Here is a 23,355-nt window from a genome sequence, read left to right as displayed (position 1 = left end):
TTATGGGATCCAATAGACATGAGGTTGGTCTTGGGCACCTCCAAAGAATACTGAGTTCTAACTATATTTATTTTCCATAGTGATGTATACGGTATTTCTCATAGTGTTAGCAAACATATGTAATGTTTTTATTATATAGAAGCAGTGTCGAAGTTGTTCTTCCAAGTAACACTTTGCATTTTTACTTAGCATATAAAAAGTTAATGAGACCAACTTGTAATAAAACTAATAATCAGTGTGATACTTTATGAGTCAGAAGTCTCTTCATAAACTAATAAATGAAGCATGCCGTTTTTTTTATTTTCACATATACTCTTCAGTGATCCAATGCTGGATGCAGCATGGCTTCTAAAGATACCTATGAGTATGTCTGGAAAAAAGAGCAAGTTATATATTAATATACAATACATTTTAAGTAAAAAGGAAAGATGAGACATTGATAAAATAGTCAAGAAGTAGAATGAAGGTTTAAATCAATAAACGGCCTTGATGCATTTACATACACTTTCAGAGACTTATCATGTTTCTACATTTTGTAGCACCTGACATGAAAGAGCATTTGTTTAGATGTGGGTGCCATTCCTGTGTATGGTTATTGTGCTCAGTGAAATTTCTGTATATATATATATACCCTGAAAAAGCTCAAAATATTAGTTCAAAATGTTCTACTACAGCCAAATCTAACTTTCCAATAATTTAGCTTGCCTAGAATCACCTAATTCTATGCTTTTGTTCTATACATTTGGCACTTTTTCCACACTTACAGAAATGTAGGAAAATAGTTGAGACTGCTAGAGCTACATTTTGTTAACTTTTTAGTTACACCCTTATTGCTATTCATAATAAAAAAAAGTTTAACTGCTTAGGAAAATGAAAAACTTACACAGAATCCCCTCATTTGAGGTGAAGCATTTGGCAGCCTTGACTTTCCAGAGCATCAGTCAATGCAAATGTAGGAAATTGGAGAAGAAATTTTTGCTTTCTATCTCTGAGCCAACTAAAACATCTGAGTTGAGCATAGAATAGCAATTCCCTCCCATTCATAGTTCTAAGTGTAGACTACATATTACCAATAATAAACCACATATTAGCCAGATTACTGTTAAAAGCAAATTACAACTGCCTTTTTATCTGAAATCATTAATTACAGAGTCCAGTGTTAAAACTTTGAATATTATAATGCATACATTATATATGAATACATTATACTGATAATGACTTTTAGTCACCAAATAGGATTTATTGTATTCAGTATATTCTCTGTAAATTCAAAATGTTATAGTGAACTCTAAGACAGATTACATTAAAAGTTGCTAATATATAGGGTAGCACTTGTTTCCTGAAGTCACTTGACAAAAGGATGAAAGAGATACTAATTTCTGTATAAAGGACCCAAGAGAAATGTACTTCATAATAATCAATTAAACAAAAATTTGTTTATATATATATATCAAATATCCTTCAAATGATTTAAACTAATAATGCTCCCAATTCAAAATTGTCCCTACATAATTACTGTATTATTGATAGCGAACGAAGTTGAAATGTTTAACTAATTCAAACTTTGGATTACATATAAACAACCACCTTTTAAATAATGAGTATGAGGTACATTTCCTTATGTGTTAATTTGCTTGATACCTTTACAGTCTTAATTTTACAGTACATACATTTGAACAACAAAAAGGCTTTTCTCTACACAAAATCCAAAATACTAGCTTGATTGCTTTTTGATATTAAAAATTAAAATGTATTAAGTTATAAATTATACCATATTGATTGTCATATTTAGTCATTATATGTTTTTATAGAATGAAAATTATTGAGCTTCTTTGTGGTTTAAATATTGTCAGATTATAGTTTCTGAAATGCTTAAAGACCTTCTTTAAACTTTAAAATTAGTGTTAAGTTCAGGCAATCCCAACAAATAAACAATTGGGAGACATTAGTCTGCTTTAATATGGTAATTTGTGGCATATTTTTCAAATAATATGGGAATTATCATATAATAAATGAGCAAAAATATAAACATTCATGGTATATGTACATTTTATGTAGTTGCAAATAAAATTATTTTTTTCTTTGGCCACACAAAATTCTTATTTTCCCTGCAATAACAGAAAAAAAATGACTTTTGTGAAAAAATTTTAAACTTTATACTGTTGTAAATTTGAAATTTTTGTTTTATCATAGCCAAATTAGGGAAGATATGAACTTTTTTACTTGAGTTGAAAAGTAGCTGCTAGAAGTTATTTTTATTTGCAATTACATTAAAAACTATAACTTATACTACTGACTAACATGGTAATGAAATAGATGCAGATGTCCAAGATTTAATTTTGTAGGAAGACTAATTTTTTTCTCCATTGTTGCCACAATCATCCCCAAACATACATTATTTATATTTTAAAATTGCATTATTATCTGTGATTTGTAAAATTCACCATCAGTAATAGTGAATATCTGCTACTCTTTGTTTTAAATAAAATTGTTTTGGAGTTATTTTCATTTTCTTAATAAATTATGGCATATTTTTATTTCTTTTTAATGAGGCCATTGGCAATACAACTATAATAATTTATTCTTTAAAAGAAAAGCTCAAATAAATAATTCATTTAAAGAAAGTTCAAATTTCTAAACATTGACTTATGTATTAACTGCGGTTCACTGTCAAGTGCTTTATTGTGTTACTGAGAAGTCACTAACTCATTCTTTCTTTATAGTATCTATCATAATGTCTGAAACATCGATTGTCATGTTCATATGTAGTATCTCCATGGTGCCATAGACCTAGACTGTAACCTGTTCTGCATGTATGTTACACCTTGTGTACATTACTTAAAGCTTTTGAACGTAAGGCTTCTGATCAAATACTGATTGCATGGCATTTAGCTTTAGTAGGTCTATGGCTGCTGTAATATAACGTGATCTCCACATTAATATTTGCAGTATGCAAGAATACTGACTGACTGTTTTGTGTGTACTCTTGCCAGTGAGTTATAGGTCTAGTGCTAGAGAAAGTAAATCAACAACATTAACTGTGCCAGAGCAGCAAAGAACAACTCATCACCGCTCACGTTCAGTGTCTCCTCATCGCGGCGATGATCAGGGAAGGCCGCGTTCACGTTTACCAAATGTGCCATTACAGAGGTAGGCTTTGAAATGGGCTCAGCGTCCCTGATAATGCTGTCTCTTGTTATATAATAAATTTCCATGGGACTCTAACCAAATGAAATGAAGGTTTGGTCAGTTAAGTTTTGTTTTTTGTTTTTTTTTTAATTCTTCAAGTAATGATCTATTCTTTAATCTCAAAAAATTCCCCAGGGAGTGGAAGCATAATTTTTGCATTGCTGTCTTGTCTTCTATTCTTGTCTTCTATTTGCTAGTTTTCTTTCACATTAGGAAAAGTTGTAATAAATCTCATCTGGGCAAAGAAGTGGCAAAGAGAATAAGGTTAGGAGGCAGAATGTATTTTTAAGGTAGCTAGGATTGTCTCTTTGAACACTTTAGGTACTTGGAAAAGTAAATAAAATGTTTAATGCAGTGCTGTACTTCCTCTTACTCCGAAATATACTGCTGAAATCACCAAATATGCTGATGCAAATTGTGGTCCTTTTTGATAGAATTTTGAAGAGTTTGGAGAAAAGCAGAATGGGCAAAACGCTCAGAGAATAAACACTCTTAATTCATCGACAAAATAGGTTTTAGTTTGATGCCAGCACTTCTCAAGCTGTGTTCTTTGTTTGCAAATAATTATCAGTTCCTTCCTGTTAGTCTGCCTACCTGCTTTAGGAAGAGAATATATTTTGACACATTATTTTTTTGCGATCTCTTCAGGAGCTTAGATGAAATTCATCCAACAAGAAGGTCACGTTCTCCAACCAGACACCATGATGCCTCCCGAAGTCCAGTTGACCATAGATCCAGAGATGTGGATAGTCAGTATTTGTCAGAACAAGACAGGTACTTGTCCAAATTATGATCTCAACATTATTACTTTCTTTGTTCTATTTTAATATATACAAACTTTGTGGCATAGTACATTAAAGAAAGTATTTTGTCACTCAAAATTGAATTTTTCTCAAGAAACAAGGTGTTGGAATAGAAATTAAAGTCTAGCAAATATTTGGCTAGCATTCTATAGTTATATGCATCTTTTACAAAACCAAAACTTAGGTTATTCTGCTTTAAATATACACCTTGTTGTTGACTTAGATACTGACCTAAATTACAGAAGGGAGTCTAAATGTTTTCTCTTTTGTAGGTCATAGTCTTTATAATTACTTAGGTAATTATAAAATTATTTATGTAATTAAGAGTATTTTAGATCATCTGAAAGATGGTTTTGATTGCAGAGTTTCTTCGAGAACTTCAGTAATAATGTTTTTGTTATATATGCTTTTTTTTAATAAAATGCCTTTTCATAAAATGTTTATAAAGTACAAAATACTGAGGTTGATTCTTTCTTAAATGAATATGTAATGATATGTAATTAAGTCTAGTTCTGCACTTGTTTATGAGCAAATATTTAATGGAAACAGTTATTATGAATCTATGTTAAGAATACTTTGTATGTGCCTACCGACTGTCTTCTTAAAGTAACCACACACCTGTGCAATTAGCCTAACAACAAGCTTCAGATTTGATTTAAGGTGTTGTAATATTCACCTTGTTGCATATTTTTTTTCTGGCTTTTTGAAGTGGGGAAGATTCCTTGAGGGATAGGGAAAGGACAAGGGTGCTGAATGCTTTTTCACTGTGGAGTCAAGGACACAGTACCCAAGTTGTGCTTCTTACTTTATAATTGTTTCCCTACTTTGAGAAGTTGTGTGATGACCTTCAAGAGTGGACTTATCATGGGTGCTGGGACAGGAAAATGCTCTTAGGAATAGGATTACAGATCACCTGGCTTAAGTTAAGTTAGGGCTACTTTGTCAACATTCATCTGGGCCAATGTGAATTTTGTTGAGGAGGAAAATCAAAGGGCAACTTTACCAGGGCAATCCATATATTGAAATTAATTTGGATTGGATATTGAAAAACATACCTTTTTAAAGGTTAAAAAATCCCAAATACATTTTCAGTTGGTTAAGCACGAATACAATATGAAACTGCATTTTCAGTGGCTATGGAAGCTCAGCAAACTGTCACTCTAGGCTGCCAAAAATAAATACAATCTTTTCGGACCCCCAAGGATATCAGAAAGGCTGAATTTATAATATTTTTATGACTCAAATGTCTATAGTTGAAATAGATTTTGATATCTTATTTAGGGAAGGTTTATTTTTGTTTTATTTTAATATTCTGTAAAATAGTTTTGAAATACAGCAAGTCGGCAATAGCTAGGACCTCTACCATAATGTTTGTACTTTATTGTTTAGACTTTTAAAATGCTGTCATGTTTACTTTTGTTTAACCTCTCAAGCCAAAATGCTAGTGCAGACAATCTGGTTTCTTCCCTTTTCATGTTTTCATTGGCATACCATTGGCATAATCCACCTCATTTAATGCTTTCATAATTTATCTGTTTCACTCAACACCCATCATCCTGTCTGTGCAGTGAGCTTCTTATGCTGCCCAGAGCAAAACGAGGACGAAGTGCAGAATGCCTACATACTACCAGGTAAATACAGGGATTTGGTAATGGTGACTGTGTGTGGTGACTCTCTCCATTCTACTATTCTTCCGTCTCCCTCTTAGTGGTATTATTACGAATAGGGAAAATGGATTTGCCAAGTATTTAAAATTTGCTTTGTTTAATATGGAGGTTATGGAAAAGGTTCCAAGTATGTTTCAATTCTGATCCAGCAAGATTACTTTACTATCTACATATTCAAAATCCAGCAACCAATGAGCTTGGTGGAACCATGTTCATATTCCTAAAACTGAGGCAGCAGTTTCTGCAATTGAAATTCTAAATGCTCAGTTGGAGCATCCCTGCCCCTCACACACAAACCTGTCTAGTCACAGGAGGTCTGATCTTTATGTGCATGGCAGTGTTCTTGTTTTCATTACTGTAATTTTGCTTTCTTTAGACATTTTGTTTCTTTTTGAAACCTGTTATTTGTGTTATGTTCATATAATAAAGTCTTTACCAGTTTATTTTTAATGGATTATTTTCTACTTTCTGCCTGATAGTGAAGATGATTGACCTTGTCAACTTCTTGACTCCTTCACCCCCTCAAACTCAAAAATGCTGCAATGCAAACTTTCCCATAAAGGCTTGTAGCAATACAGCAAAGGATATAATACTCATCTCTAAATTGGAACTCACAGCCCAAAAGCTTTGTGTTAGTCTCATTATGTTTCAAATTTCATATCCAAAGTTAAAATTTCCTACAGGATATCTCATAGAATGAGTCTGTAAATTTATTTATTGTTAATCTGAAGTTAATAGGAAGCAAGGAAAGAATAAGTCAGTGAAACAAATCAGCACACCAAAAAACTCTTCCAAATATTTTAGCCAATAAAAAGTAAAAGGAAGGAGAATGAAAGAAGTATGACCACAAGGCATGGGAGACAAAGACAAATGCCAGGTTCATCGTTTCTATGTGGAGCACGTGGTTCTGCTCATTAATGCAAACATGATTGTGCTAATAAGAATTGTTTCCATTTGTACATGCCCGAAATTATTTTATTGGTAGCAGTTCCTCTGTTTGCTTGTAGTGTAATGAGGAATTATTAGTTCTACTTGTCAACTGAGGAAATGATATAAAATCATAAATTTTATAAAAATCAACTCAGATTCTTTATAATGCTAAATTGCCCAGGCATATTAGTTGTTTTTCCAGACAAATAGCTTCTAGAAATGGTTTATTTACTAATTGTTGACATTTTCTTGTAGTCCTGTTAATGTGACTAGTACAACCATTTAAAAACAAAGGTGCATGTGTAAGAAATATATATATTTATTAAGGTACCTGGGGTGTACTTGGTACTAAGTGGACAGTTTTTTGTAGGATGTTCTGTATGCAGTCTTATTTTTAAAATTGATGCCTTGCTATCAATTCTGAATTCCATATAACCTATCTGTTTAAATTAGAATGTTGACTTTGACTGTCCTGATATAGGCAAATAATCGTAGGTATATTTATATATAAATAGCTTAAAACTAGATAAATGTTCATCTGAGGCAAATCAAGCCTTGTTACTAATAACAGCTGCAATAACATAGGAAACTGAAGCAGAGCTAGCCAAATTTTTGGATCCAAAAATATGTCACTAATATCTTCTCTTTCCTCCTTGCTGATTTTCTTTTATAATAGCAGTAATTTTCTGGCTTAATTAATTCCCTAATAGTTGCTAATTTCATTTTTATTAAAACTATAATTATATCAACTATCATTTTATTCCTGATTTTTTAAAAATTTTCTCTTCATTCCCTATTTTGTAAATGCTTAAAGTATGGAGATAGAGAATACATGAGGTCAAATATATGTATATGTGTTTATATATAATCTTCTATTTTATACTCATGTATTTACAAAATACCTTAACATTTCCAGATAAAAATATAAAAATATGTACATATAGATAAATGCAGCTTTTTAGTGGATATATTCATTTATCTATTTATGACTGAAATTCTAATTAACCAAATTTTTCAAAATATGTCATATTAACAGAACTTTTATAAGTAAAACCAGAAGATTTACTGATCTCCAATAAAAATAAGAAAAATAACATTATTAAATACCAAGCACAGCATTAAATACTTAATGTACTTTATCTCAGTTTTCTGACAGTTAATTATGTTAATGTTATGAATTAATGGTATAATTTTATATATGAATAAAATTCTAACAGACTTTAACTTCATAAATAACAGGAAAAACATTCAAAATCATATGTATTTGATATTTGCCACAAAACATGTTTTTTCTAAAGATCTAATTGGTCCTGTAAGATGTTCTACCGATAAAAGAGTTTGTGGATCAAATGGATTTTTGGGAAACTTCCCAATTAAAGTCCCTTCCTATAGATTTAATAGGCACAGCATCTTAAAGTTGTGTACTGAAGTGCCTACTTCATATTAATTACCTAGAATTATTGATATTAAAACCCCTTTTCCCTAAAACACATTCTGAGGAAGTGGTATAAAGCATAAGAAATGCTAGCCCTGCCTTACTGTATGCTATATTCTTTATATACCTGTTATCTCATTTAACTCTCAAAGGGTCCCTGTTAAATAGATGTTATTTCCCCCATTTTGTAGCACTAGAAGCAGACTTACCAGTGAGTGGCAAGGCCAACATGGGAACTCTGATCTTCAGAATGTAAATTTCATTCTGTTTTCTATTGTTTCCCCTTCTATGAAGAACCTTGTTAGACTATTCCTGAAAAGAAATTACCTCTAAAGCAATTTCCTCAAAAGCTTTTATAGTAACCTGTTACCAAAGATAATAAGTACCCAAGGTTGGGAATTCAAAAGAAGACTGTACTCTAAAGAAAGCTGAATTCTTGGTTTCAGTAAAATCTTTTCTCAAGTTGAGCTTAAAAATGGTGCTCTAGGACAGTTTTAACTTAAGCTTTGAGGAATTTCTTTTGATTTGACCATTAGTCTACTATGGGATGTTTGGCAGTGTGTCCTTGGTAAACGTGGACTGCCTTCCCTACTTACCACACTTTCATGTAGACAAAAATGGATGGTAGGTTTCGATAATAGCCATTAAATTATTAGAACATTATTATATTCTCAAAAAAATAATCAATAACTGAGCTTTGCCCTTTTTGGCATATATCATCTAGAATTCCTGATAGATTTTAAAGGAATTCATGTGGATTTGGGCTTCACTTCTGCCACTGTGCAAATTCAGAATTCACATTCCGATTGGCATTACTCATCTTGTGCAGTCCAAAGATAAGTTTCACTTGTGGTTGGATTTGGAACCAGTCATTGCTTAAACAGAAAGAGTCTGCTCTTTCAACATTGACTACTTGGCCTTCTGTTCTTTGATTCACTGCAGTCCAGGACTGTAACCAAACTTGTCTCTCTAATTCTGTACAACTGTTTGTTTTACAACATTTACTCTTTTGCCATATTTAGTCCAAGTACATGAATTATTATATTTGCACTTTTGACTATGAGTTTTTTCCTTCCATACAAACAGGAATAATATTAAATGAAGGATTAAATAATAAATTTAAATATTGGTTAATAATAATCCACAGAGTTTGATTAGCCAATGTTTTTCTGATTAATTCAATTAAACTATAATTTTTATATTTTAATTACAGAGGCAGATGTCTGTGATTTCAGAACTTAATTGTTTCAAGCCCAACTTTAAATAATTCCTAGGGAAAACAAAATGTCCCTCTAAGTATCCTCATAGACCTCATTCTTAATATACTAATAAAATTTGCTTCATATATATTTTTCTGTTTCCTACGTTTTTGTGTTGCATGTTCCAGACATCTTGTTAGGCACTATAAAACATTACCGCCCAAGATGCCTTTATTACAGAATGGTTCTCACTGGAATATTTACAGGTAAGAGCCATAAGAGTGAGTACCAGTTATAAAATCCCCAACCCCTTGCTTACTAAAAGTAGGAAATTTGCATTCTGATAAAGCATTGCCATTGCTCTTTGGAGCTACTTATATAACAAGAATAATGATACCTAAAACTACTTTTAATTATAAAACTTGATATTTCAAGAACTCTTCTCTAAATTAAATCTACTCACTGACATAGCAGAATTCTATTTGTTTTTGTCATTATTTGTTTTCTGTGTTTACTTTAAGTGCAGTAATTATTTCATTTTATTTTTGGATAATTTTAATTTGTGAAGCTCAATTATGCCTACACATTCTAAGACCAAATCAGTGACTAGACAGGACAATCCCCTTCATCACGAATACTTTACCTCAAGAGTGCTGCTGAGGTTTACTGATGAAATACTGGCTAGGTAAGAGCATCCGGAAGTGAAATGTTCCACTTCCCTTGTCTGGTGTCCTGAACCCAAACAGCTGAATTGTAGAACTGTTTCTCCTCTGATGTCCTTCATTTTGTTTTGGTGTGGCATCTGTTCTTGGTAATGAAGTTTGAGGCATTTTCTTTTAGTGCTTCCTGTGTCCAGTTTTTGCCTTATTAGATGTGATTTAGTGTCATTTTTCAATCTGAGACCCTTTAAAAAATTATGCAAAGCAACTTAAGCATAATCTTTGTTTAGTTTCATTTTTCTAAACAAAATTTTGCACTGTCATCCCGTCAGCTCTCTCACACCCTTATGAACTGAATCCCAGCAATTCTACCTTTTGTGTAAAGAGGACATTATTTTATGCTCTACTCTCTAACATGGTCTTCCTTTCTTTGTTTTTCTTTGTCTTTCTCTTCTACCACTGGATGCAATGCACTGGCACTAGTGAACTGCAGCCCTCCCTTGACAGGGCTAGGAGTGCTAGTACCAACTGCTTGAGACCAGATACTAGTTTGCATTCACCAGAACGAGAAAGGTATAAAATAAAGACTTTCTTAATTTCTTATCATTTGTACTAGTGTTTTTATTTTTTTCAGTCACTGTGTTTTGTTTCATGTGAGCCTCACAGGTTTATCCATTCATATTCACATTGCTAACTGTCTACATTTCCCCCTCCCTTATTACATGTCTGTGTAGAGGTATGTGTATGTGGATAAGCCACAGGGCACACATACACATATTTCTGTGAATGTTGTTGCAAATGGTGTGATGTAATTTGTAAAGCTGTTGGCTACTGCTTCCCCCTCCCCTTTATTTTTTTTTTTTTTTCTGTTCTTTGGTTTATTTACAAACTTCTCAGGGAGCCTTCAATATGCTGATCATGTTTTAAGGTCCAATGAGTTATCTAAAGAGAGAGAGAGCTTTCCTGTTAGTTACACAACTAAATAATATTTTTAAGTTTAACAACAATCTTCCATAGCTCAAAACAGGAATTCTCTTATAATAGAACCGTTCTGTGTGCATCTCTTTTTGTTTTTAACCTGGTGTTCGAATATAGGTCATGTTTTGCATTAAATTACATTTTGACAACAAAAAATGGCATATTCATTAATGTCCACATAATATATACAAGGGTACTTCAAAAAGTTTGTGGAAAGATGAAATTCATTTAAGTTTGATGTAAAAATTTTTGAATCTGTGTGATTTTTATACAACATTTTATGAACTTTTTGAGCTCACATATACACATATAATTTTGCTTAAAACTTTTATTCTCATTTTAATTCAGTTCATTCAGTGATTATGTATCACAGTTCTTAATTGTAAGCATTTACCTTTTTCATTTTGATAGAACCTTCTATTCCAGCAAACTTGGTTATAATATATAGTGCAGATGATAATTACTGTCTGTTTTAAATTAGAAATCATTCATTCACAAGATATTTTCATTCTATCTCTTTACAAATACTGAAGAAAAATATTCAGTTGCAATAATTTACCCCACTTCTCCTTCTTCAGAGGCTATGTAAAATTTATCTTCAGCACACTTTCTAGTCTAATTGTTTATTTTCTTATAAGGCATTCCTGGAATTAAACAGTAGGTTCAGAAATACATACATATTATTAATATCTTTGTTAGATTCTAATAAAATCTACCTTTTAATTATGTACTGTTTTATATTTATAAGCTTGTAATAGAAAAAATGAAGTTTAATTTGCATTTTGTATCCTTTTACCCTTTTAATAGAAATTTTTGTTGAAAGGGCTTCAGGCTCTTCTAAAATCACAATTAAAATTGTTTTATTATTCTATGTCATGTGTTTCCCCAAACTATAATTAAAGAGTAGCTAGACATTTTTAATTTTTTTAGTATTTATTATTTCCTGTATGTGTTGGGTTAGTGTTTTCTAAAAAAGAATTGCTTAAGTTCCTAGAAGCTTCTGATTATGACACCAACCTAATGTTTTTAATAGAATCTAAACCAATGGCATCTGACAAAAGTAAATGTAAGCTACAGTTATACATTTACTTGTGTTATAGCCGTACGAAAAAACGTAAAATTAATTTTGATGTCTTAAGCAAGCATATCAAAGCTGTCTTTTTAACATATGATCAGTATAAAGACTGTAATATAGCATTCACTTTTCCATGGTAAGCTATGCAGAGTACATTTTGTGCTTAGAGCACATCTGAACTTAGATGGGCCATTCTAGTGCTCTAGTGCTCAGCAGCGTCATGTGCCTTGGGCTGCTGTCTTGGACAGCATAGGTTTGTTTTTATGGTGACACCTATCTGTCATATCTCCCCTGTGCCACTAAAGCCCCAACATTCACAAATAGGTGTGCTGGTGAATTCAGTCCCTCAGATACACCCTTAAAATGTGTCAAACTGAAGATGGCTAATCTAGCCTCTGTTACTGCACAGGAAATTCAAGTGGATGAACTTACCTTTAATAGAAGAAGAAGAAAATGAAAACCTCTATCGATGCTATATATTGACTAAAAATAAATTTTGCACTTAAAAGAGCAAGGAGAGGGAACTGGTACCATCAGCAACCCTCTTAATTTATTGAGGCTACTTTCTTGCCAAGAAGAATATTAAGCAAGTTAAGTTTTATTAGGGAAATTAAAGTAGTTGTAGATGCTTGTTGGTTTGGAAGATAGGGACTACATTCACCTTTTTGTTCCTGAGAGTGTCAGTAACTCCAACACAGAACCTAACAGCATCAGGAGTATGGACTTTATTCTCTTTGGAGGATGCATCTGGGGTCCTTAGGAACATGGGGAAAATTGTAGGAAGAGAGAGGCTCAGAGTGTTTACCAGGGTGCTTATTACTGTGGTTGACCAGATGGCTTATTACATTAATGCCTACTATGTCCATAAATCATTAGATACTTTTTAAGCATTCATATCCTTAAGATAGTAAATTATTCCAACAAATTGGTGAACTAGTAAGTTTCAGTTTTAAATGATGATTTAAATGCTGTTACGCTAACTTAGTGCCACTTTCTGAAGTATCCTTACTAAATTTTAAAGCAAATTGAGTTTTGTGTTAACACGAAGGGTGGAGTTGCCAGAGAAGACTCAGTACTTGGCACCAAACTTTACTAATGACCCAGTAGACAAAGGCGCAGCATCCTTTCCTGAGGAAGTGGGAAGCCAGAAATCCACCTCTTCTCTTATTCTATGATCTAGCCCCGGTTAACAGATGAGTTTTGAGTAATAAGTGAAGAATCACTGTTTGGAAAGGAAACCATTTCCATTTAGGAATTCTTACCATTTGTGTTCTGTGGTTACATGAATAGAAAACTTACTTATGGATTGCCATAATTCAAGCATGCCTCACAAACCAAGAAATACTAGGTTATTTACAATAATGCCCGCTCCCCTTGCTTTCCTGCTTGGGAAGGAGTAAATTAAAGGCCTCATGTCGAGCTGTTCCCTCACAGGTATTTTTTTTTTTTAATTAATGCGTAAATGTTCTAATACATTGATTTTTTTTTTAGAGCTACTGGAGAACAGTTACTCTTCTTGGATGTTTTGTCTTTTTTCTTAACCACTCACAGCAATCATTGCCTCACTTAAGTTCTCCTGAAAGGACAATCCATAGACTTGCGTCCGTCTTTGCCTTTCAGTAAATCCTGAAACTTGACTTCTGTGCCATCCCACTGCACTGTCAGTATGCTGAAATTCCTCCGTGGGTTGAGTTGTCCAGTGGCAGCTTATGGCATTTCACATTAACCTTACTGTCACCAATCTGTAATCCCTGCAGCACTCTCTTGCCTTGGTTGTGACACAGTCTCCTTTGCTGGCTTGTCCTCACTCCCTACCCCATATAGATTAACATTTCCCTAGTTTCACCAGGGGTTCCTTTTTAGCTACATTCACACCATCCCTTCGATTACATTTCTAACAAAGGCTTCCACCAGAATATATGTGAGGACAGCGCTCCACTGTGGTTGATCAGGGCAGAATTTCCTCCTGAGTAGCAAGTCCAGATTTCCATTTGATGGCTTCCACATATACCTAGGCTCATCATCTGGAAATACTTCCCCTCTTGCTCTTTCTTCAAATCTAGTGCATCAATAAATCCTGTCATTGCCTCCCAAATAGATCAGTCACCTTGATGACAGCCCTTCTCCAGTTTGTGTCATCCCTGAGCCCCATTAATTGTCTTATAAACTTTAGTAATACTCTTCATTATTTTATATATTGTTTTTTCCAAAAAAATTAAACTACCCTTCCTAACTTTGTTATCTACTTGAAAATTATACTCATTCTTTAAGAACTCAGTCAAATGCCATTTTTGTTTTTGGTAGAACATTTCTTCACCACTCATGCCTGCCAGTCCCCCTTACACACACACACACACACACACACGCATTGCCTTCTTCCCCTCTTTTTTTTTTTTTTTTTTTTTTGCCAATTAGAACTATTTACATATCTGGGAACACATAACTTAAATGCTTATATTAAAACTTATTACAGGGGCCAGCGCCATGGCTCATTTGGCTAATCCTCTGCCTGCGGCGCCAGCATCCCATATGGGCACCGGGTTCTAGTCCCGGTTGCTCCTCTTTCAGTCTGGCTCTCTGCTGTGGCCCGGGAGGGCAGTAAAGGATGGCCCTGGTGCTTGGGCCCTGCACCCGCATGGGAGACCAGGAGGAAGCCCCTGGCTTCGGATCAGCGCAGTGCTAGCCATAGCGGCCATTTGGGGAGTGAACCAATGGAAGGAAGCCCTTTCTGTCTCTCTCTCACTGTCTATAACTCTACCTGTCAAATAATTAAAAAAATATATTATAATGTACTTAACAGTGTGTTTGTTTCTTCCACTGTGCTATACAACACTACAGGGAAGAAATTATATATTTGTCTTTTCCATTTCTAATAGCAGTGTTATTATTTTTCTCTTAGTAAATACCCAGTTTGGGGATTTTGTGAGCTTAGGAAAACACTCTCAAAGAAAAAGAAAAGAAAAGAAAAACACTCTATTTTCCACTATCAAATTTGTCTAATCATGAGCTATACTCAGATTCTAGAAAAACTGGGAGCTCTAATTCTCACCATACATATGATAGACAAGTTTGAATGCCATGACTATAAGACTGTAAGTCTGCTAACAAACCCCAAAATCTACCCGTTTTACTGAACCCCAAGAGGCTTCTGTGAGGCCTCCTGTCTCATGGCTGCTTTGCAGGTTTGTTCATCTTGGTATTCACTATGTATAGAAAGGCAACCTGACTTTACAAGGAGGAATCTAGAAAGCAATAAATCAGTTGTACGCGATTCCTAAACTGAAAGTCACCTGTCGTGTAAGCCACTCCCTCTGTGAGGTGCAGTAAAGAAAATGGGTGTGAAAGTCCCTCCATAGGGAAACATGAGGCCAAAGGGAGGTGGTTCCTGTCACAAAAACATTTGTAAATTGAATCAAAATGAATTTCATGAATCTTGTTTCAAGTGTAAGCATATATATTAATTAAAATAAGTAAAATCACTTTAATGCAATATTGGGGGAGGTCTTTTTTATTTTTGTAAAGATTTATTTATTTGAAAGGCAGAGTTACAGAGAGAGAGAAGGAAAGAGAAAGAGAAAGAGAGATACCTTTCATATGCTGGTTCACTCCCCAAATGGCCAGAATGTCCAGGGCTGGGCTGGGCTGGAGCCAGTAGCCAGGTGCTTCTCAAGGTCTTCCATGTAGGTGCAGGAACCCAAGCAATGTGGACCGTCCTCTGCTGCTTTCCCAAGCACGTTAGCAGGGAGCTGAATAGGAAGAGGAGCTGCTGGGACTCAATCAGCGGCCATATGGGGTGCCAGCGCAGCAGGCAGCAGCTTAACCTGATAGGAATTAATATGAATAAAATGAGAGTGAAACAAAAATACATTCTTGTATAATCAGGTATCTCATTTGGTTTCTAATGTTATAACAGCTCACAAATATTTTTGATTTGTGCTACATAAAACAATTGATTTGCTTTTCACATAATCTCCTTTTTAGATAACTGAACTGCTCAGTTATATTTTCCAAAGATGTACATACCTTTAAAAGATATATGTATATATGCAACCATGTATATTAAACATACACACGTATTTGCTTTAAGATTTATCAATGCTAGGGAAGAAAAAGCCACAATATAACAAACATTTAATTTGCTCTGGAGGCATATCAGTTTTAATTCCGTTGTATCTCATCAGTGGATCCTGTCATGTGTATCATCACTGTTAGTTTTGTCATTAAAATTCTCATTATCTCTTACCTGAATTACTGCAAATCCTAGGGTCTTACTCCCTTAATATCTACCCTAATACTCACACATGTTTATTACTGATTCTGTGCTGTGCATAATGGAAACAATTGTAAAAAAATAAATAAAACACCACCTAGGCAGGGAACTTATACCCTAATCCCTCAAACCTGTATCCATCAGAATGATTCTTTTCTGAGCACAATGAAAGGAATGGACCCCAACAAACAGATGTTGCTGAATCAATACATTTACAATACCTGATATTTAAATACTAATAGTGTATTAAAATGTAAACAAGCAATATAACTTAGAAGCAGGCTGGTCTGAAAGAAAAGTCAAGAAGGGGCTGATACAGTGCCATTTCATTATTAAAATCTCCAGCGTAGCTTATCATATGAAAATAGCTGGACCTTTGTGTATTAGTTAACTAGGGTGGGTATAAAAATTCTAATTTTGGTCTTTCTGTGTGATGAGAGAAAAAGAAGTTTCACCATTTTAAAGGCATATGAAATATATTAGTCTATTTAAGTACAATTATGTAATAACAAAACTTAAGTGATGTCTACTTTTGAAACAAAAAGCTGGGTACATATAGACCCTGCTCTCGTTATATCCAATATACATGAGGGGAAAGGTAAACAGATTTCTTGAATGGGTGTTACATGTCAGCATATTCAGAAGGACTTCGAGTATAAAGATATAGATGTGTTCTGCTAAACATGTTCGTTCAAGATTACCTTTTAATTGCTTGCCTACACCATTCTCCTTCATAATTTACTGCATGCTTCATCATTATTATGTTTTATTTTTCTTTACTTTTATGTTTAAATAAATACAAGGACTGGAATTTTGCCTCAGGAAGGAAGGTTATACATAAATCCTTTTAAGTGATTATTACCACTTCACAGAAGAATTTTTTGTGTTTTTGTATTTTTGTGTTTTCAAATAACAAAAAAATTCAGCTGTTCTATATTACGTGAATAAAATCTTGAAAACACTGAATTTGAATTTTTTAAAAACTATTTTAGAAAACATTTTTTAATCCATAGAACAAAACCTATAAAGTGAAAAGAAACATTTTAGAGCCTTCAGATTGGATTAGCCAACCATTTAAATAATTTGAAATAATCTAATAATTTAAAATTGATGCAGAATTTTTTAAAAAAATTACATTTAGAACTTTTAAGAGTATATGCCACTCAATCTTCTCTTCTCAAATTCTATTATTGAACATCTTCACTTGCTACATGGTTTCCTTAAAACTCAAATTGAAATACGCTAAGTTTGGTTAAGACTGATTAAACAGACTACAAGGGAATTTCAGAACTGAGTACCTGCTGACATCAGGCTTCTTGGTCATATGTTGACAACCCTTGCAGCTTTTGTCCTGATGATCTAGTAAATCCAGTAAGCCTTATATGAAGTCAAGAAAGGTGGATTTTTTTTTTTTAGTGACATTAGAAAAAGCTCCCCCTCCCCTTTTTTTTTTAAGATTTATTTACTTATTTGAAAGGCAGAGTTGCAGAAAGAGGCAGAGGCAGAGGCAGAGAGAGGGAGAGAGGTCTTCCATCCTTTGGGTCTCCCAAGCAGTGCAAAGGCCCAAGGATTGGGCCATCTTCTACTGCTTTCCCAGGCCATAGCACAGAGCTGGATCCAAAGTGGGGCAGCCGGGACTAGAATCAGCGTCCATGTGGGATGCCAGCCTGCACTGCAGGCAGCGACTTTTCCCGCTATACCACAGTGCCGGCCCCAGAAGTTTCCTTCTGATAATTACAAAATCTTATAGCTAAAGAATTCCTTTAAGATAATTCATTTATTTATTTGTTTATTCCTTTAAGATAATTACATTTATTTATTTGTTCACAAATAAATGTTTGCTCTGCTTACAGATTTCATTTTATACCGTGTATAATGAATATTACTAAGGCTTATCAAAATGAGGATTAAATTATGAAGTATAGAATCTATACTTTGCCTTTTTGAGGTGATTTTCCAGTCCTGTTGTTCCATATATTCCTTTGTTTTAAGAGTTACTAAATGTCCTGTTTTTTCCTGTCTTGTTCACTGGGCAAACAGGGGTAGATGGTCCCCCTCCCTAGATAGGAGACGACCTCCTAGCCCCAGGATTCAAATCCAGCATGCATCTCCGGAGAATGACAGGTACTAGTCAACTCCTCCTCACAGACGAGCGGCGTGGAGGGGCTTTAGGTCACCGAATAAAGGGTAACCAGGAGTGTGGTTGTGGCATGCCTCCTATGAGGAGCCACAGCCACTTGTGTTCTGTGATTCCATCAACAACTGCATCCAGCTCTAATAAAGCACCTCAGAATACCTGGCTAGCAGAGATTAGAGCGCAGATGGCAACTGCACACACACAGTTGAGTCAGGGTCCAGTGAAGGAGTTGTTTCCACTGGCATTTGTTTCAGTGTTTTGAATCTCTAGAAGCATATTTAAGTACTGTTTTTGTTTACATCTGAATCCTATAAATTCTCAGGTGCTTAAGAGTGTGTTAAAATCTACTACAGAGCCAAATATTCGTTATGGTTGATCATTTAATCTCAACTGTCTTGTTTTAGTACTATCTAAGCTTGTTAATCATGAACTTTAGGCTTTGGGTATATTAAAAATTGCCTAGTTTAAAGCAGAACACCTGGTTATTGTACACTTTCTGAATATTGTGTTTTAAACAAAGCATTTTCAAGGGCAAGGGTTAGGCCACAAGGTAGGTTTTTAAAAATAGCATCAGTGCTTTGAATCCACTTCATGCTAATAAAGTCACAAGTTCCACAAAGTATATTTTCTATTGCTTTTGTAATTATTCTGTTTGTTTTTTGTGGTTGTAAAATTGAATTGTGGTGTTTGTTGTTACTTTAGTTTTTTGTTTGTTTGTTTGTTTTCTGACTGGTCACAAATGTTTTGGGATATTTTAGGTGCTTTTCTGGTGTAAGCAGAAGTTAAGTCAACATATTAATGATGTTCATTAAGAGGATAAGTAGATGTAGTATTTCTGAAATTGAACAACTGATCTTATGAGCATTTTGGTTCTCCTTTTCTTGTATACATATGTATAGCAAAGTGGTTGTAGCCTAAGTTATTAATGACATCTTTTTATTCTTATTCTGTAAACAAAAATATTTTTATGAATTCAGTTTAAAAGAAAAATTAAACTGCCACAAGAAGAAAAATGTTATTTTACAAATTTTGGAAAAGACCACAGTTTTCTTCAGATATTTTCTGAATGTTTCAGAATATTTTAAACATTTATATTTTCATATTTAGGATTTAAAATTAATTTCTTCTGCTGTTACCTGATTTCTAGGATAGAAATTCTGGAAGAATTAGTAAAATAGCTCATCTAAAAATTATTACTAAGTGTAAAGCCCTTTAAAATAAGAGCAAATCTGTATCAAATAAAAATTTAATCCTATACTGCTACTAATTTGTCCAGTAAACACTTAGATGGGCCCCTATTGTGGATATCATTCTAATCACTGGAGTTCAACCATGATTAAGAAAGACAAGGGTCTGGCTGTCAAGGAACCTAGAATTTCCTTTTAGGAAAGGTAATTCTGTAAAATCATTGGATTTATTCCAAAACAAATAAGTGATTTCACCCAATGTAATTAATGCTTAAGACAGGTAAATATGATGATCTTTCAAAAGTGAATATAAGTTTATCTGGATATTGATTAATCCAAATACTAACCAAGTAATAGTTTCAGTTTTTATATGCCTGTCATTAGCTTCAATTAATGGTTTATAATTTATGTTATTTTATTTTCCAGATGCATATATAATTATAAGCATAGATTTTAGTAGGGAAATTATTCTATTAGATAAAATTTTTAAACCAAATTTATTCAATTCAAAATTATGAATATGCATTTTGCTGTGTTTTAAAAAAAATATTGGGAGGAGTTACAGAGACATCACCCATCTGCTGGTTCACTCCCTAACAGAGAGGGCTAAGCCAGGCAGAAACCAAGAGCTAGGGACTTTATACAGGTCTCCCAAGTAGGTGACAGGGGCCTAAATACTTGGGCCATCTTCTGCTGCTTTTTCTAGGCCTTTATCATGGAGTTGGATCAAAAGTGGAGCAACTGGGAAACAAACTGGCATCCATATGAGATGTTGGCATTGCAGGCAGCGACTTTACTGAAATGCCACAATGCCAGCCCTGCTTGTTTTTTTCTTTTATGATGGCTTATTTCTAAGTAAGTCTTGAATTTAACCAGAAGATGTATGTTTTAATATGATTTGATACTATGATTTAGAATTGTATAGAGTAAAAAAAATTTATAATAAACTTTTATTAAAATATAACAATAGAGGCTGGTGTTGTGGCATAGCAGGTAAAGCTACTGCCTGCAGTGCCAGCTTCCCATATGACCACCAGTTCATATCCCAGCTGCTCTACTTCAGATCTAGCTCCCTCTTAATGTGTCTGGGAAAGCAGTGGAAGATGGCCCAAGTGTTTGGGCCCCTGCTACCCACATATGAGACCTGGATGAAGCTCGTGGCTCCTGGCTTCAATCTGGCCCAGCCCTGGCAATTCAGGCTATCTGGGGAGTGAACAAGTGGATGGAAGATTCTTTCTCTCTCACTTTCAAATAAATAAATCTTAAAAAAATGAAAAATATAAAAATTATATGTATCCATAAAGATGAGAGAGAAATCACTATAAACTAATGCTAAATTCATGGGTAGCTATGTCAGTCACTTAGCAAAACTTAATAAACATGTGCAGGTCACCGCTCATCAACTTTGGACTCTCATTCAGAATTTTTACCAATTTCTAAATGCAAAGAGCATGGCATCAGATTTGGATGTAGTTAATGTTTATACAAATTTGGTCATTAGGTGGCTTTTGCCGTAGGACATTGAAAGCCAGGGTTCTAAAACCAGTGACAGTTTATACTGTCAATCTTTGGATGTTTTGTATAATGGCCATGTTTGGTTGTTTTGAAAATAATAATGTGACACAAGTAAGAAATACTTTGTCTTTTTTAAAAGATTTATTTTTATTTATTTGAAAGACAGATTTACAGAAAGAGGTAGAGACAGAGAGAGAAGTCTTCCATCTGATGGTTCACTTCCCAGATGGCCGCAATGGCCGGAGCTGCGCCAATCTGAAGCCAGGAGCTTCCTCCAGGTCCCCCACATGGGTGCAGGGGCCCAAGGACTCAGGCCATCCTCCACTGCTATCCCAGGCTACAGCAGAGAGCTGGATCAGAAGCGGGGCAGCCAGGACTAGAACTGGCACCCATACGGGATGCTGGCACTTCAGGTCAAGACTTTAACCCACTGCACCACAGTGCCGGCCCCAAGAAATACTTTTTTAAGAGGGTTCTCAAGTACCTTCAAATAAGTCAATACCTTTTGGTGCCCTCTGGTTTCCCATATGTACACAGACACACATGTATTCATATAGATGTACACACATACCCAATTTTAAATGAATCACTTCTCCATAACCTAATTTCAGCAATAAGCATTCCTAATGTTATCTGAAATGGTACTCTCTCTCTCTCTCTCTCTCTCTCTCTCTCTATATATATATATATATATAGTTTATCTATATCTAGAACTAGTTTAGAAGTTATAGGCTATTTAAAGTAATGATGAAAATATATAATTTTGGACCCCTTCATGAATATTTGTGACTTAAAAAATTTCAGTGAAAATTTGCCTGCATTTTATTACTAAAAATGCTAAGAGTTTTAGAAAATCATCATTCTGGTAACAAAGTATCTCTTTCAAAATGGCATTATTTTAATAGGTAAAAAGTGCCCTTTTTGAACTTGGGTATATATAAGTCTATGAATCTTAGTATAACTTAGATCTGCGTGTGGCTTGAAATTGCCACATTTTGTGAATAGCCATTTAGGGAAAAAAATGTGTTTTAATGTGTTCCTGAAGCATGAAGTTTCTGAGTTTAGTGCTGACAGTTTAACCATTCATCTTTAAGTAGGAAAGGCTGTTGTAAATTATTATTGTTACCTAATTCAACTTCAAACTATTTTGGTAAATACTTTATCCAAGAAGATACAAATCCTTGTAGGGTACATCTTGAAGTGTGTTTTAACATGTTGTTAACTTGAAGTTTTGACTCCAGCATTTTGATTGAGAATGATTTCGTATCAATACAAAGGCACACGTTGGAGATACCATAGGTTCAATTCCAGGTCAACACAATAAAGTAATAAAATGAGCCACACAATTTTTTTTTTTTTGGTTTCCAAGTATATGTAAAAGTTAAGCCTATTATGTGTACAGTATAACAGTGTGCGTATCCTAATTGTAAAATGCTTCATTATTAAAAATGCTAGTAATGATAGAAGCCTTCAAGTAATAATTTTGCTGATGTCGGGGGTGGGGTCTTCCCTTGATGTTAATGTCTGCTGACTGATTCAGGGTGTGGTTGCTAAAGGCTAGGTGGTAGTGACATTTTCTTAAAATAAGACAACCATGAAGTTTGCTGCATCTGTAACCATGAGAGATTTCTTTGTAGCATGCGATGCTATTTGATTGCATTTTACACACAGTAGAACTTGTTTAAAAGCTGGTGTCAATCCTCTTAAATCCTACTTAAGATTTATCAACTCAGTCTATGTAGTACTGTAAATCCTTCGTTGTCATTTTAACAATGTTCACAGCATGTTCTTCAGGAATAGTTTCCATCTCTAGAAGCCAGTGTCCTTGCTAATCCATAAGAAGCAAGTCCTCATCAGATAAGTTTCATCAGGAGATTGCAGCAAGTCAGTGACACATGTAGGCCCTGTTCCTAATTTTGGTTCTCGTGCTCTTTCCATAACTTCTACATTTACTTCCTCCACTGAACACCCTCAAAGTCACTCATGAGGGTTACAGTCAACTTCTTCCAAACTGCTATTAAACTGATAGTTTGACCTCCTGTGAATTATGAATGTTCTTAATGCCATCACGAATGGTGAATTCTTTCCAGAATGTTTTCATTTTGCCCCCAGATGCATCAGAAGACTTAACTCTGCACTGCGGCTGTAATCTTACAAAATGTATTTCTTAAATACTAAGGTGTGAAAATTTAAACTACTGCTTGATCCATGGGCTGTGAAATGGATGTCATATTAGTGGGCATAAAAATTTTAATCTTATTGTACACCTGTTTCTTGAGTGACCAGGTGCATTGTGAATGGCCAGTAGTAT

The 23,355-nt window shown here is 34.3% G+C and overlaps 1 protein-coding gene across 50 annotated transcripts in view; it reads left to right on the top strand.

Moving 5' to 3' along the window:
* RIMS1 (regulating synaptic membrane exocytosis 1) overlaps positions 1–23,355 on the top strand; it is a 532,587-nt gene that overhangs the window by 364,630 nt on the left and 144,602 nt on the right. For 19 of the 50 annotated variants that reach the window (XM_051854582.3, XM_051854560.3, XM_051854584.3 and 16 more), the window contains 4 exons: positions 2,994–3,150; positions 3,838–3,963; positions 5,561–5,623; positions 10,366–10,455. In XM_051854582.3, the coding sequence (XP_051710542.3) occupies positions 2,994–3,150; positions 3,838–3,963; positions 5,561–5,623; positions 10,366–10,455 (436 nt within the window). Of the gene's footprint in view, positions 1–2,993; positions 3,151–3,837; positions 3,964–5,560; positions 5,624–10,365; positions 10,456–18,245; positions 18,330–23,355 lie in introns of all 50 variants that reach the window. The other 31 variants (XM_089333025.1, XM_089333024.1, XM_089333027.1 and 28 more) reach the window with 3 other exon arrangements.

This window comes from Oryctolagus cuniculus, chromosome 5 (genome assembly GCF_051225735.1).
Source record: "Oryctolagus cuniculus isolate XC-2025 breed Fujian yellow rabbit chromosome 5, ASM5122573v1, whole genome shotgun sequence".
In the NCBI taxonomy this organism is placed as follows: Eukaryota; Metazoa; Chordata; class Mammalia; order Lagomorpha; family Leporidae; genus Oryctolagus; species Oryctolagus cuniculus.
The sequence above is the reverse complement of the archived record's forward strand: the minus strand, read 5'-3'. Positions and strand labels throughout refer to the sequence as shown.